The sequence below is a fragment of the Trematomus bernacchii genome, unplaced genomic scaffold, assembly GCF_902827165.1.
Source record: "Trematomus bernacchii unplaced genomic scaffold, fTreBer1.1, whole genome shotgun sequence".
Classification (NCBI taxonomy): Eukaryota; Metazoa; Chordata; class Actinopteri; order Perciformes; family Nototheniidae; genus Trematomus; species Trematomus bernacchii.
The window spans coordinates 129,912-147,105 of NW_022987779.1; the positions used below are offsets into that span (position 1 = coordinate 129,912).

The following is a 17,194-nucleotide window of genomic DNA, read 5'->3' on the forward strand; positions in this document are numbered from 1 at the left end:
CCTAAAAGTAATTGCATCAAATCAACAAGTGTAAATATAAATGTGATGTTGTCAGGGGAGAGAGTGGCATTAAAGACTCAAATGATTAAGAAACATATGTTTTCAGCAGGAACATTTGTATTAAAAATAATTTAAGATATCATTTATTTGTATTTATATTATTTGAAGTTATGTATTACTTACTTACCTATTTAGCTATTTACCTATTGACTTATTGACCTATTTATTTACTGCAAGAGAATCAGGATTCATGTATAGGATCTAAAGTTGTTATTACTTACTTACCTATTTTGATTGATTATTTCTAGTTTTTTAATTTCTCTAATGTACAAACATTTCCCAAATTGGTATCAATAAAGTACTTCTTATCTTATCTTATCTTATTTACCTCAGAATCAGGATCAGAATCAGAATACATGTATTAGTCCCACAGAGGGGAAATGTACATTGTTACAGCAGAAAAGAGCCAAAGACATGCAGCTTAATATTAACTAAGAAGCATGCATACATTACAGATAAAAAAAGAAATTGTAATAAAAAAAGTTACACATTTTACAAAAAACACACCCTGTAACAGTTCTGAGGATTTAGCAGCCAGGTATATTTTGCACAGTTTTTAACGGCATATATATATATAATTACCTATTTACCTATCTACCTATTTACCTATTTACCTATCTACCTATCTACCTATTTACCTATTTACCTATTTACTTATGTATCTATTTATTTACTGTAAGAGAATTACTAATTAGAGAGAATTAATGTTATGGAGAGGTGAAGTCCTTGCCTTTCCGGGGGAGCTCCATGGGACCTTATTTCGGAAAAAGTATGTATTGAAGTCAATGGGGAGAGAAAGATTATCTTTTTCGATCCCGTTTGAATTGTGCCACGAACTACACATATGATGTTTGTCAATTTAAAAGATAATTTTGCAAGTCTGTACATACACACAAGGGGAGTCGGTTCCGTAAGAGCCAGCATGCGGGACTGGGATTCTGGAATTTGTAGTCTTTCTAATTGCATATTTTTCATAGTCTTATATTTCAACAGTTTTACAACAAACTGTGACTTTTTTGACATGGAAATTATTTTTTAAGATTGACAAACATCATATGTGTAATTCATGGCACAATTCAAACGGGATCGAAAGATAATCTTTCTCTCCCCATTGACTTCAATACAGACTTTTTCAGAAATAAGGTCCCATGGGTCGGAAGTAGATGGGCGGGACTTCGCCTCTCCGTCCTCCGAACAGCAGGTGGCGCTAAAGGCCGCGCGCCCTTCTCTCTTCAGCTTTACTCGGCTCCTCTCGGCTTCTCTCGGCTACTTCCGGTACAAACCGCGGTCCTACCTTCGCCTCCGGTGAATGTGTGTTTACACTCGGTTTGAAGCCTCAGTCAGTCCGTTTTCTCAGATTTTTACTCATGTTTTCGAGGTATTAAGAGGGAAAGATACGCCTGCTTTTCATAGGGAAAGATACTGTATTAACTGGACTATAAGTGTAAACTCACGATGGCTCCGAGGATATTTGGTGAGTTCACTTTCAAACAATTATTGAATTCAACGGTAAAAACTAGCCTCTGTTTGATCATGTTTTGACATTTTATGCAGCTTTATACTTATACTACATTAAATTAATAGGTTATTATTAGTCGTTGTACTCCTCACAGCTCCAGGTACTTTTCATATTACCAATCCAAGTTATCTTGAATATTAGCAGGTTTTTATGCATAAAGATAGTGGTAGAGGGACACAAAAGCTACAAACAGTATTTATAGATTATGATCATAGACTGTATATATAAAGATTATGATGCATTGCTGTAGATTAAACTACACAACAGTCTATTAAGGGATTTAAAGCAGCAGTAAGGAGATGGAAGATTTGTGAAATACATCAGAAAAATGTCTATATAAAGTCGGGAAATTATTTTTAGAAATGTCGGAATAATTACAGAAAATATCAGAAAAATGTTCTTAGAAATGTCTGAAAAATGGCCAGAAAATATTTGAAATATATATAAAAAATATAATAATAATGATATGTAAAAAAAAAAGGCCTGAAAATTCTGAAAAATGTCTTTTAAATAATCAGAAAATATGTGAACAATTCAGAAATATTAAAGAACATTTTCCCACACTCCTATTAAGTGCATTTAACTAATAATACTTACATATTTGTACATGGGAAATGTCGTTTTTAAATAATGGCTAAATAATTCCTACATGATAAATGAGGGAATGCAGTATTTTCACTGTGTGGTTTCAGTACTTTTACTTCAAAACCTCTTGCTGTTCATAAGCACTGTTGAAAAGTCCCTTTCCGGTGCATTTGTTATTTAGGAGATGGGAGACCAAACACACAGAGCTTATTTTGTGCAGAAAACAGAAGATGATATCAGTTTTCCCTGAGGAAAATCAGAAGGTTTCTCCCACAGTTCCAGTGTGTTTGGTGAACTTTGGTCCACAGTCTGCTCTCTGTTTCTCTCACAATGTTTCCTGTTGATCTGCAGAGAGAACATGGAGTCATTAAGAGGGAATTTGGTACTAAAAAAGCCACTTTATTAACAAAGATTACACGCTACATCAGCCACGGTGTCACACACACACACACAGACACACACACACACACACAGAGACAGAGACAGTACACACTACATCAGCCACGGTCACACACACACAGACACACAGAGAGAGAGAGACAGAGAGAGAGACAGTACACGCTGCTACATCACACACACACACACACACACACACACACACACACACATACACACACACACACACACACACACACAGAGAACACACTACATCAGCCACGGTCACAGACACACAGAGAGAGAGAGACAGAGAGAGAGACAGTACACGCTACAACACACACACACACACACACACACACACACACACACACACACACACACACACACACACACACACACACACACACACACACACACACACACACACACACACACACACACACAATTATTGCACAAAACGAGGTCACTAAGAAGAGATCTTTCAAACAGACATTAAACATTTCATACCATTTTATTTAAATACAGCAACAAACCCATTTCCCCCAGGATAAATCAATATATAATGAATATATAAATGTGTTGTTTGTTGCAGCTCTGCGTGTGTCTCAGCATGACGCCTGATCAGGATCTGCTGCTGAAGGAAAGCCTGAAGATGATGACGGATATGATCATCCTGTGTGCCACTCTGGCTCTCTCTCTCTTCTTCTGGGTCCTCTCGCTCACCATCAGCACCTACTCAGGTCGGTCCGAAGATAATAACATCTATTTTACATTTTACTGTTAGAAAACATCTCTGTGGCGGCTTCCTGAAAAGTCCTTGGGCTCTTCCGACTTGTTTTATCTTGTTCTGTATTTATTTTAATATTGTTGTTATCAGTGTTTCCGCCAGACCAGGGCTGAGAGGGCGTCCACCCCGAGAGCGGGGATTTTGAATTGAGCCGTCCCTTATCGATACTATCTCTTTACGTTAGTGAGCCGGATCATTTGGCTCGGCTCTCTTAAAGCGCCGGCTCTTCCGCCTCCCAGACGGCTCTTCCGCCTCCCAGACGGCTCTTCATGTTACCACAGTTCACCACGGAGCCTCAGTTTCGCCGCTGCGAGGCTCCGGCGCTCGCAGTTCACGCGCGTGCTCCACTAGCACCCCCCAAGCTCATCGCGTTCAAATCGTGCACGTTCCGTGTTGTGCTGTGGCAGGCACCGGGAAAATGATCTTCAATACTCCAAAAAGAATCCCACCAGACTCCTTTGTCTTCCAACAGAGGGATGTCCTTTTTCCTTTTCGTTATTTCAAGCGATAAAAACTCTCGATCTTCTCTCAAATTATAAAAAAATGTGGACGCCCTCGGCTCGAGTTCAGGGCGTCAAATGACGGCAAGACGCCCCCCTGGCGGAAACGCTGGTTGTTATGCTTTGGGCTGCTTTGTGCATGAAAGGTGGTCTACAAATTAAGTTTATTATTATTATTATTTAACGTCACAAACCTTGTTTTTGGTTCACTTTCAGCATCTTATGTTCATCATCACTTATTTGTTCTTCCTTGTGAGCGGTGGGTTTTAACATCGTTTTATTATTTGTTATCTTATCTTATAAATGTTGATAAATTGTCACCCACATCTGGTACAGGACATCTCTCAACTCGGCCTAAAAAAAGTTACTTTTTAGATTTTTGAAAGGACAAATATTATTGAAATAATTATTGCAATGTTTCAAAAGTTTTTTAAATGTTTAGACAAAAGGAGTAGGATTTGATTAATCCTTATTGTGTGTGTGTGTGTGTGTGTGTGTGTGTGTGTGTGTGTGTGTGTGTGTGTGTGTGTGTGTGTGTGTGTGTGTGTGTGTGTGTGTGTGTGTGTGTGTGTGTGTGTGTGTGTGTGTGTGTGTGTGTGTGTGTGTGTGTGTGTGTGTGTGTGTGTGTGTGTGTGTGTGTGTGTGTGTGTGTGTGTGTGTGTGTGTGTGTGTGTGTGTGTGTGTGTGTGTGTGTGTGTGTGTGTGTGTGTGTGTGTGTGTGTGTGTGTGTGTGTGTTTTTAGGAACACTTCAACCTGTGTCTCCATGGCGATGGTTGTTCTCCATCCTGGTTCCTCTGATGCTGACGGCCCGAGCGCTGAAGAGGAAAAGCCTGAACTACTCAGGAGCTCTGGGAGGTGAGAGAGAGTGTGTGTGTGCTAAATGCAATCAGCGGCATTCTACGTAATCATTTCCCTGCACCATTATCTCCGTGAACAGCACAATTTAAAGCTCTACACACACACACACACACACACACACACACACACACACACACACACACACACACACACACACACACACACACACACACACACACACACACACACACACACACACACACACACACACACACACACACACACACACACACACACACACACACACACACACACACACACACACACACTGCTGTCTGCCAAAAGCCTGCTATGGTGGTCAGCAGTGATTCTCAGGAATTGGGAATTGAAGAAGTTGTATCCATCTATGATCTCTTTAAAGCCACCAGACTCCATAGCGACACACAGGAGCTGCTTGTTTACGCCTGCCTCAATACGTTTGTTTACTTGTGTGACGTTAGTGGTTTAAATGGTGAGACACAACAACACAATCAAACGGTCAGATGGAGGCAGAGGTGGATCTCATGTCCTGCAACGTACAATCACAGTTTTTGGTGACGGCATTCAAAGCATAAGGGTCCTGTTTTATGTTCTGCTTCACATTATCACGATGTCTCCGGGCAGTTTTTCTAGTCAGCAGATGAGTTACTGAAAGCCTCTCTGTCACAGTTTTAATGTCGATACGAACAGATGTGACTCTTGTCCTGGAGCTCAAAGAACACACAGCGACACAAATCCCCTAGTGGAGTCTTTAAACTGATTTAATCACAAGTAAATGTGTGGAATCTGCAGGTTGAGATCTTGTCTTAGTCCAAAACCATTTCCCTAAATATAGGTTTCTCTTTGACTCCATTGGAAAACATGCTTCATGCTCATTTGGCTAAATTTCCTCCTGTTATTTTACAAAAGTGTGCTTTGAAACACCGTTAATGCCATATATCACGAGGATGCATTTAAAACTCAAGGGGAATTTCTTGAATGAGTGGCTCAGGGTTTTAAGTGTTTGCTTTTGGCTAAATCTAATGTGGAGAAAAAGAACATTTTGATTAAATAAAACGGTTTTATTCTGCTTATATTTGCTGACATTTTCCTGACCGAAGCTTTCGTAACACGTAATGATTTTTAGGACTATTGGAAAATTAGAAAACAGTGAAGATAATTTCAGTTTTCACGGTTTCTGGCTTTGATAAATGCTGTTGAAATACAAGAACCAAATGTACCAAATAATACAAAGTTAAAACATTCATTACGGTGAATTACCCCTCTGAGTTTTACTATATTGAAGAAGTTGTAAGTATTAATATTTAAGTCATCGTTGAAACTTAGTGAGTTGATCCTATTCTAAATGTTTCTTATAAGGATAATGCATCATTTCTTATAAAATAACCTATGGATTTTTCTTAAAGAGGACATATAATATTCATTTCCCCTTCTTTTCACCCTCTGTCTGAAACCAGAGCTGCTCTGATTGGTTAGCTGGCCGGCTCTGTTGTGATTGGTCAACCAGCTTAGAGATGTCCCGCCCCTTAGCCTATCACGTACAATGTGTTGGAGCGCTAGCCAATAGAAGCAAAAGTGTTCCAAAGTGATGACACTGTGTTCCGGAATGGGATTTTAGCCTTTTTCAGACCATTTACATGCACTAAAAACCTATATAACACACTACAGGGAAGGGGAAAACCCCCCAAAAAACAGAATAGGGCCTCTTTAAGGAAAGTGTTCTGATTGGTCCCCTCACACCCCAAAAAGCAGAATAGGGCCCCTTTAAGTGAAGTGTTCTGATTGGTCCCCTCACACCCCAAAAAACAGAATAGGGCCTCTTTAAGGAAAGTGTTCTGATTGGTCCCCTCACACCCCAAAAAAACAGAATAGGGCCCCTTTAAGGAAAGTGTTCTGATTGGTCCCCTCACACCCCAAAAAACAGAATAGGGCCTCTTTAAGGAAAGTGTTCTGATTCGTCCCCTCACACCCCAAAAAACAGAATAGGGCCCCTTTAAGTGAAGTGTTCTGATTGGTCCCCTCACACCCCAAAAAGCAGAATAGGGCCTCTTTAAGGAAAGTGTTCTGATTGGTCCCCTCACACCCCAAAAAACAGAATAGGGCCTCTTTAAGGAAAGTGTTCTGATTGGTCCCCTCACACCCCAAAAAACAGAATAGGGCCCCTTTAAGGAAAGTGTTCTGATTGGTCCCCTCACACCCCAAAAAACAGAATAGGGCCCCTTTAAGGAAAGTGTTCTGATTGGTCCCCTCACACCCCAAAAAACAGAATAGGGCCCCTTTAAGGAAAGTGTTCTGATTGGTCCCCTCACACCCCAAAAAACAGAATAGGGCCCCTGTAATTTAATTGAAGTGTTCTGATTGGTCCCCTTTAAGTGAAGTGTTCTGATTGGTACAACTTTGTGATTTTAGCCTCTGCAGACCATTTACATACACTAAAACCTATATAACACACTACAGGAGAGGGAAATAGAATATCAAAGTGGGTAGAATAACTTAGGGGTGGAATAAATACTATATTGCGTATATAAAAACTGAGTAAAAGCCTCAGAACTTCTTATCACCCGTTTTGTAGCCTTGAGCTTTGTTCTCAACCTTTTAAAAATCCATGATAAATCCTCTGCAGTTCAATCATAGAAATGATAGCAGCTAAGATAATTGAATATCAAAGTCACCGATGATATTCCCCGTTAATTATCAGTAACTCTCGAACAACCAAACTGTTTATTTAAAATGTCACAATCTGGGGTTCATTCTATAACCCTAACCATTTCCTCTGAGCTGTGGGAATGCATCTCATCACTGCTAAATGAATCCATTTGACCTCCGTAACCATTGCAATATGTTCAAAAGGAGGATGACGTCAATGTGGGAGAGTTTGAGATCATAGATGCGACTGTGGTTTTATGGTTTTAAAGATATGAGAAAATCTTTCTAGTGACAGTAGAAGTTCAGATAGTTTGAAGTACTGAGTGTGTATTTCCTACAGTAGATATCATTTGTAAAAAAGTCAGGACTACCATCAGAAAGTATACCAATATACGTACTTTGGACACCTAAATAGATCAATATTAGTTTAAGTGAACACTTTATTTAGGATATGTTCCTGTGTTAACTTGCTTTCAGAGATATCTTATATGTATTTTAATATTCCTGCAACGTACTTGCACCATTATGTCTATTGCACTGTTTTAGGTATTTGTCTTTTATATTAAGGATGTTTCATTGTTGGAGGAGCCTAATACTCTATATTTAAATTGCTAAGGTGTAGCTAATGTGCATATGTAAAATAAAGCCTTTTGATAATCTCTCTCCATTGAATAATAAAAACTGTAATTGAACGAGCTGCTTTTCAACCACTGCCTCTATTAGGTTGTTGTTGTTTATGGTTTTTTGTGCCTAATCCAAAAGCACTTTTTAAATCTCCAAACTCACACAATAACACAGACTTATGAAGGTAGACGTAGACCAGCTCATCCTGAATTAAAGCACAGTTCCTATCAATGGAGTCTGGTGACTTTAAAGAGATCATAGATGGATACAACTTCTTCAGTTCCCCGTGGAAAGACAAGTGCTAACATAATTCCCAAAGATATGTTAAAACATTTCGGACAAATGTGTTTAAATGTCCGAAAAACATCACAATTTCTTTTTTTTTAAGCCAAAAAATATACACATTAATACACAGTAAGGATAACCCGAAAAAACATCATATATAATAGTAAAACTATGACACCAAACAAAATAAATACTTTAACTACATTTAGCTGACAATACTTTTACCAACCATAATCCTTTTTAAAGAAGCAGTATGGTTTGCGAGGTTATATTTTAAATGTCCCCTATTATGCAAAATCCACTTTTTCCTGTCTCTTCTACATCAACATGTGTCCCCTCTTCTTCATGTCTCTTCTACATCAACATGTGTCCCCTCTTCTTCATGTATTTTCTACATCAACATGTGTCCCCTCTTCTTCATGTCTCTTCTTCATCAACATGTGTCCCCTCTTCTTCATGTCTCTTCTACATCAACATGTGTCCCCTCTTCTTCATGTCTCTTCTACATCAACATGTGTCCCCTCTTCTTCATGTCTCTTCTTCATCAACATGTGTCCCCTCTTCTTCATGTCTCTTCTACATCAACATGTGTCCCCTCTTCTTCATGTCTCTTCTACATCAACATGGTGTCCCCTCTTCTTCATGTCTCTTCTACATCAACATGTGTCCCCTCTTCTTCATGTCTCTTCTTCATCAACATGTGTCCCCTCTTCTTCATGTCTCTTCTACATCACATGTGTCCCCTCTTCTTCATGTCTCTTCTACATCAACATGTGTCCCCTCTTCTTCATGTCTCTTCTACATCAACATGTGTCCCTCTTCTTCATGTCTCTTCTACATCAACATGTGTCCCCTCTTCTTCATGTCTCTTCTTCATCAACATGTGTCCCCTCTTCTTCATGTCTCTTCTACATCAACATGTGTCCCCTCTTCTTCATGTCTCTTCTACATCAACATGTGTCCCCTCTTCTTCATGTCTCTTCTTCATCAACATGTGTCCCCTCTTCTTCACTTGTCCCTCTTCTTCATGTTCTACATCAACATGTGTCCCCTCTTCTTCATGTCTCTTCTACATCAACATGTGTCCCCTCTTCTTCATGTCTCTTCTACATCAACATGTGTCCCCTCTTCTTCATGTCTCTTCTACATCAACATGTGTCCCCGCTTCTTCATGTCTCTTCTACATCAACATGTGTCCCCTCTTCTTCATGTCTCTTCTTCATCAACATGTGTCCCCTCTTCTTCATGTCTCTTCTACATCAACATGTGTCCCCTCTTCTTCATGTCTCTTCTTCATCAACATGTGTCCCCTCTTCTTCATGTCTCTTCTACAATCAACATGTGTCCCCTCTTCTTCATGTCTCTTCTTCATCAACATGTGTCCCCTCTTCTTCATGTCTCTTCTACATCAACATGTGTCCCCTCTTCTTCATGTCCTCTTCTACATCAACATGTGTCCCTCTTCTTCATGTCTCTTCTACATCAACATGTGTCCCCTCTTCTTCATGTCTCTTCTACATCAACCATGTGTCCCCTCTTCTTCATGTCTCTTCTACATCAACATGTGTCCCCTCTTCTTCATGTCTCTTCTTCATCAACATGTGTCCCCTCTTCTTCATGTCTCTTCTACATCACATGTGTCCCCTCTTCTTCATGTCTCTTCTACATCAACATGTGTCCCCCTCTTCTTCATGTCTCTTCTACATCAACATGTGTCCCCTCTTCTTCATGTCTCTTCTACATCAACATGTGTCCCCTCTTCTTCATGTCTCTTCTTCATCAACATGTGTCCCCTCTTCTTCATGTCTCTTCTACATCAACATGTGTCCCCTCTTCTTCATGTCTCTTCTACATCAACATGTGTCCCCTCTTCTTCATGTCTCTTCTTCATCAACATGTGTCCCCTCTTCTTCATGTCTCTTCTACATCAACATGTGTCCCCTCTTCTTCATGTCTCTTCTACATCAACATGTGTCCTCTCTTCTTCATGTCTCTTCTTCATCAACATGTGTCCCCTCTTCTTCATGTCTCTTCTACATCAACATGTGTCCCCTCTTCTTCATGTCTCTTCTTCATCAACATGTGTCCCGAGACTCTGAAAGTTTCAGTAACAAATGGCGCGTTTGCACTGCAGCGCGGAGCACGGTTTAAGAGAGCTGTGACGTCAGCGGCCCGTCTTTGGTTGCGTTTCCACTTGGCCTAGTACCGGCTAGCGGGTCCTAATTCACAGTTTTTCTGGCCTCATAAAATCGTGGGTCTAGGGCCAGGAACAATGAGGCTGAGTCGGGCTGAGTATGCTAAACTAGAGAGAGGATCGCTGGCAAGGGGGCTACAACTACAACAAGATGAACATATTTGACCGTGATTTAATTGTAATACACGTTTCAAAATGATACCGAAGTAACAACATACTGATACCGGTTAGTAAAAACCATGAATTAATGCTTTGACAAGTCTGCAGACAGACGGCAGGCGAAACACCTTTTAAAATGCGTGTTTTCTGAATGGAGATTGGCTAAGCTAACGCAGTATATTGCTCCGACCGTCCACACTCACAACAACGGCCTACAGACATAAATAAAGCAGCGACTGTATTCGCCATGACACAGGCAGTCTGTGGTTTGTACTTGTTTAACTTTTGTCTAGTTTCTGAACAGATATAAGGAGCTGTGAGCTCTGAGTGCTAACAGCTAACGGCTGATGTTGGTTTTGTGTTTCTCATTGAAGATGACGTCACGGCTCCGCCTACACTGCGTTACTATAGTTACTGCCCCAGTTCCTAAACTGTAATCGAAACGCAGCATAAAGTGAGCCTGGCCTAACGAGGCCTAGCCATACCGAGCGAGGCTGAGCGAGGCCGTGTAGTGGAAACGCGCCAAAAGATTCTCTCTCTTTTTGTCCTGATCCATTTATATAAAAATCTGTCTGAAAATGAGCTGATCAGATTTTGGCCACTTGATGATGTCATAACGATGTTTTGGCTTGTGTAACCATTAGCCAATCAGCAACCAAGGTAACCCCCCCCCCCCCCCCCCCCCCACCTTATCCCCTGAATCTCCTCCTAGAGCACCATTGAGTTCTTTGTAACCAAATCTCTCTCAGAGGGGCGTGGGGAGGGGCTCCTTATTTTCATCTAAAGTAACAGACAGAGAATCAGCACTTTGGAAACAGGGCTGAAACAGAGGGGATTATGGGTAATGCTGCAATGATCTGTTTGGTGTTTCAGCCAATCAGAGACAGGCTCTGTATATATCTGAGAGCTGTGATATATTGATGAAAACAGAATAATAGGAGACCTTTAAATCTGTGTGAATTCAAATATGTTCTTTAATGTTTAACGTGTGTTTCCTCAGCTCTCCTCGTGGGCTTTGTGTTGACGATGGCCAACTACAGCTTCTTCTCCTCCCTGCTGGCCTTCTTCATCACCTCCTCCAAACTCACGCGCTGGGGGGGAGCGCAGAAGAAGAGGATCGACGCCGACTACAAAGAAGGTGAGATTACCAGAAGCTTTGTTTTCATTCTTCCCTTTTTTTTTAAATTGTTTTTATAAACCTTTGGGTGTGTTTCAGGGGGTCAGAGGAACTGGATCCAGGTGTTTTGTAACGGAGGAGTTCCCACAGAGCTGGCACTGCTTTACATGATCGAGGTAAACACACACTTTGTGATTTAACTATTAGATCCTTTAAAAGTTATAATACCACACCGTTAAGATCTTCCTCCACAAGAAGTCCTGCATCAAGACCTAACCTGGTAAAAGTACTATCAGGAGGTGAGAGAGAGAGAGTGTGTGTGTGTCTGTCTGTCTGTCTGTCTGTAAATGTATATTTCCATAGTTTTACTATTATATATCTGATGTTTTCGGGTTATTATAACTGTGAAATAATGTGTATATCTTTTAACATAAGAAAACATTTTGCATGCACATATTTATTGTAATTTCTTCAGACATTTATTACCAAATTTGTATAAAAACTATTGTAATTTTTCAATACGTATTCACATAATGTCTTGACATTTGTCCAAACATATCTTTTTGTGTAATTTCTTGGACATTTTTTTCATATTTTCTGGAAGTTTTTCACATCATTTTTTGACATTTTCCACATAATAATGCTGTAGGTGTTTTAATTCATTTTTGTATATTGGTTGCTAGCTAATTCTGTAGGATCATAATATGTTTGTTTCATCGAATATGTACAGTACCAAAGTAAAGATACTTGGTTAGCATTCCACCACTTTCTGAGAGTATAAGTCGAAAAAAGTACAAGTCGAAAAATTGAAAAAAGTACGTGCGAAAACGTGAAGAAGTCTTAGTATAGTTTGTCGAAAATAAATCATACTATTATTTTCTGACATTTTCTGAAAGTATAAACCACCTTTACATTTCCTCTTTAGTGTATCATTTAATTTAATGTGTGATTGTTGTTTATTGCTCGATTTTAATATTACTTAATATATTTATTTGTTGTCCTTTTTTACTACCTTTGTAAAGCGACTTTGAGCACCTGTAAAAGCGCTTACAAAATAAACGTATTATTATTGTTATAACATATATATACCTGTGTGTGTCAGGTGGGTCCCGGTGAGATCCCCATAGACTTCAGTAAGCAGTACACGGCCTCCTGGATGTGTCTCTCTCTGCTCGGAGCGCTCGCCTGCAGCACCGGGGACACCTGGAGCTCTGAGGTGGGGCCCATGCTCAGCCAATCACAGCCCAGACTCATCACCACCTGGAAGGAGGTCCCTGCAGGTGAGAGGCTTTTACAACATACTGTAATATGACGGGAAAAGTGAGAAAAGTCATAGTGTAGTAGGCCGAAAAAGTGTGATTCTTTTCACTTTTTCCACATACTATGTCTTTTTTATATATTCTGTCAGAGTGCGTTATTCAATGAGATGACAATTATATTTCTGGTGCATTTTTTCTATTCTACTTTCTCTCTTAAATGTTCCTCTCTCTTCCCACCAGGAACCAACGGAGGAGTGACTGCAGTGGGACTGTTGGCCAGTTTCCTCGGGGGTCTCACGGTGGGCGTGGCCTATTACGTGACTCAGCTGCTGTTTGTGGGGGACCTGAACATGGCCGACTCTCAGTGGCCCGTCATGGTGTACGCAGGCATGGCCGGGCTGCTGGGGTCCATGCTGGACTCTTTCCTGGGGGCTCACATGCAGTACTCAGGTGGGAACAGTACAGTTTCAGCATACAATACTGGGGCTGTACCTTTTTCCAACATACTATACATTACTTTTTTTCACCTTTTAAGACATACTATATTTTTTCGACATACCATACTATGACTTTTCAGTTTTTCATCATACTATACTATTGCTTTTTTTCACCTTTTAAGACATACTATACTATGACATTTATTTTTAAGACATACTATACTATGACTTTTCATTTTTTAAGACATACAATGACATTCTTTTTTTTAACATATTACATACTGTAATATGACTTTTTTCGACATACTATAAACAACACAGACACAGTGACAGTCCCATTGACATCAATCTTTATTATCAGGTAGTGGTACTTAAATCAGAATCAGAATACTAAATCTAACGGACCCTTCAACCAGTCTCCGAAACAATCTAGCTTGTTTACATTCAAGGATACCCCTCTTCTTCTGTTAGTGTAGTATGTTGAAAAAGTGAAAAACGTCAATAGGCGCTTTCACACCAAGTACTTTTCCCAGGAAGAGTTCCCGGACCTCTTTAATTCCTGAACTATCTAGCAGATCGCGTTCACACCGGAATAAGTCCCTGAGGGAGGGTTAGGCAAATGAAGCCGCTGACGTCACTTCTTCTTCTTCTGCTTTGGGTTTACTGGCAGGCCGCAAACAACTTCACGGAGTATACTGCCACCCGGAGTCCTCGACCGGAAGTCCCCGGAGTTGGGGAAGGCTTCAGTAGAAATCGCTAGAACGCCGACACCTCCTCATCTCCACCGCTCCCATGTTTTCTTTTGTGTTGCCATAAGTTAGTCTCTCTCCGTTGGTGCGCTGGGCTAATGCTAATGCTAATAATGCTAATGCGAGCAAATAAAATGGCGGCTTCACAAAACTTTTCGGAGTTTTACGGGCCGTGGTTTGCAATTCGCCCAGCCAATCAGAAATGGGAACCTTTTTCTCCCTAGGAAAGAACCTGCTCTCTAGCAGGGACTGAAAAGGTTCTCATTAACTAAGTTCTAGTTCCAGATCTTTTTGATGTGAACGCAAAATCCCAGGAACTATCGGAACTATTCCTGGGAAAAGTACTCCGGTGTGAAAGCGCCTATAGTATGTCGAAAAAGTGCAAAAAAGTCACAGTACAGCATGTCAGAAAAAGTTTTTAAAAAATCATAGTATGTCGAAAAAAGTCATAGTATAGTTATGTCGAAGAAGTGAAAAAAGTTATAGTATAGTATGTTGAAAAAAGTCATATAGTATGTTGACATTTTTTTTAAAGTCATAGTATAGCAAAAGTAAATACTTCACAATGCACAGAAGTGGCTAAATGTTCCCAGGCCATGTTTCCTTCTGAGATATTGCATTTGCAAAAAGTCACTAACCAGCGTCTCCTCCGTCCGTCTGTAGGTTTTGACGCCAGCATTGGGAAGGTGGTCAGTTACGAGTCGGCCACAACGACCCGGATCTGTGGGAAACCCATCCTGGACAACAACGCCGTGAACCTCTTCACCTCCGTCATCATCGCTCTCGTCCTGCCGGGGTTAGCGTGGGGGATGTGGCCACGATAAATAAACTGATAACGGATAAACTACGCTTCACTCCGAGACATATGAGAAATCTGTTGATCTGATTGGTCACAGAAGCAATTTGATTGCACTATTATTCCATCATGGAGAAGAAAATAAATACTGACTGATGTGATGTTCAGCCAATGACTGAACACGTATTGAGTGATGCTCCTAATTGAACAGATGATGGAGGATATTTACATGCTTTGGGAGATTTTCCAATAAATAGGGAAAGAGAAACTGCAATATTTTCAGGATGTTGGAGGATTTTCTATCTTTCTAAGAAGCATAATTGACAGCAAACTATTTTGTGAGTCTCCAGAAGTATCAGTGGTTTACAGACAATATAATGAGTGAAACGTCTAAAGAGAATAGAGATGCTAAACGATGCACGGTGGGTCGGTCATGTGGACGTATATACAAAAGTATAATTTGACCTTAAATAATTCAATAAATGTTCAGTGTCTTTGTTCTGTATTTCTGATTTGAACCTGCTTGTTTAATGTCATGTTTCTACACTTGAAACAGTTGTCTTGTATTCTCACAACACTGATTTATACAGCATTGTGTTTAACAGAATATATATTTCCTGCCTTTAATTTATGTGTTAATAAACCTGTCGTACTTTGAAATTAAAGGTGTTTCCGTTTGTCACTTTTTCAACATACTACACTACTAATACTGCTACTACTACAAAGCGTACATTGATTTTTTTAACCTTGAACATTACCCTTTCCCCAATTCTGGCTTCCCTCCACTGGCTTCCTGTCCATTTTAGAGTTCATTTTAAGATGTTATTGTTTGTTTTTAAATCGCTTAAAGGTGGGGTAGGTAATTTTGGAGAAACCAGCTCGAGTGCGCTAGAATTTGAAAATACACAGCCGGAGAAAATCTGCCACTTCCTTACAGAGCCCCTCCTCCAACACACACGAACGCGCACATGACCAATGAGGGCACGAGATAAGTTTGTGCACAGATGGAAGGCTGACAGGCAGGTAGGCCATCCAGTTATTTTAGCCGGGCCGGCTCAGATGATTGGTCGTGCTTTTTACAGTACTACGGCTTCCACAGATGATATTTGTTTATGGATTTTTTGTCAAAGCACTTCAGATATTCATTGCTATCGGGATGTTAAGAGCATTCCATGGAATATAACAAAAAGTGTATCTCGAGCCGGTTTCTCAAACTTTAATAGGCTGGCCCCTCAGTACATCTCCGACCTCCTACAGGTGGACCCCCCCTCAAGGGCTTTGAGGTCGGCTGATCAGCTGCTGCTAGTAGTCCCTAAAACCAAGAAAAAGACCAGGGGAGACCGAGCCTTCTCAGCGGTAGCCCCCAGGCTCTGGAACGACCTGCCCCCCCCCCCCCATGTCAAATTGTCGCCCACCCTTCAAACTTTTAAGTCCCGCCTGAAGACCCACCTCTTTTGCCTCAGTTTGAGCTGTTTATCGATTTGTATGTTTTTATTGTCTGTCCATAGCCTTGATGTGCCTTTTATCTATTCTTATGTGTGCCTTTTATCTATTATTGTAATATTATATTTTTATTATAATGTTATGTTTGCTGTGAAGCACTTCGGTAAGCCCTGTTTTTAATATGTGCTATAGAAATAAAGTGGATTGGATTCATGTATTTGTACCTTGGCCCCAATATGCTTTCAATGTGGAAAACAAATACCAATTCAGCCGCAGAGTGAACCACAACAGCGCTTCTGAACAGACCTTCAACAGACGTGACCTTTGACCTCTTCTGCTAACAGCGTGAACAGACTCCAGGCATTTTCGTGTTTCCAGAGGTATTACTGTTTTTATTTCAGAGGGTCTGCGAGAAAAGGCACTAAACCAAACCGGGAGAGTGACACTGACTTCGAATGAGAGAAGAAGATGCAGAGGAGTCAGGTTTAAATTAACATATTTATAAAGTTTACACAACAGCAGGCGTACAAACACACACACACACACACACACACATCCCCTAACACACACAGCTTAATATCTACACATTTCATCCTGATTGATTAAATACAGCAGGCTCAAAACACCAGGAGCCGTAAAAGGAGAATCCCCCCCACACATTTGTAATGATGTCAGCATATTGATGTAGTGTTTAACAGCAGGACATGGAGTGTTTCTTTATAAACGTCTGGAAATCACAAAACAACTGTCATAAAGTCTTAAAGGAATTATAAATAGAATCTTTCTGACTGTAAAATGTTGAGAAGACGTGTTTGCTC

At 40.4% G+C, this 17,194-nt stretch overlaps 1 protein-coding gene across 1 annotated transcript; it reads left to right on the plus strand.

Moving 5' to 3' along the window:
* The first annotated feature begins 1,338 nt into the window (after window positions 1-1,338).
* On the plus strand, window positions 1,339-15,598 carry tmem19 (transmembrane protein 19). The gene is made up of 8 exons (XM_034149312.1): window positions 1,339-1,534; window positions 3,135-3,282; window positions 4,572-4,685; window positions 11,576-11,713; window positions 11,792-11,868; window positions 12,795-12,972; window positions 13,192-13,401; window positions 14,801-15,598. The coding sequence occupies exons 1-8, from the start codon at window positions 1,370-1,372 to the stop codon at window positions 14,959-14,961; spliced, it is 1,191 nt and encodes a 396-aa protein (XP_034005203.1). The 5' UTR covers window positions 1,339-1,369; the 3' UTR covers window positions 14,962-15,598.
* The last annotated feature ends 1,596 nt before the right edge of the window (window positions 15,599-17,194 follow it).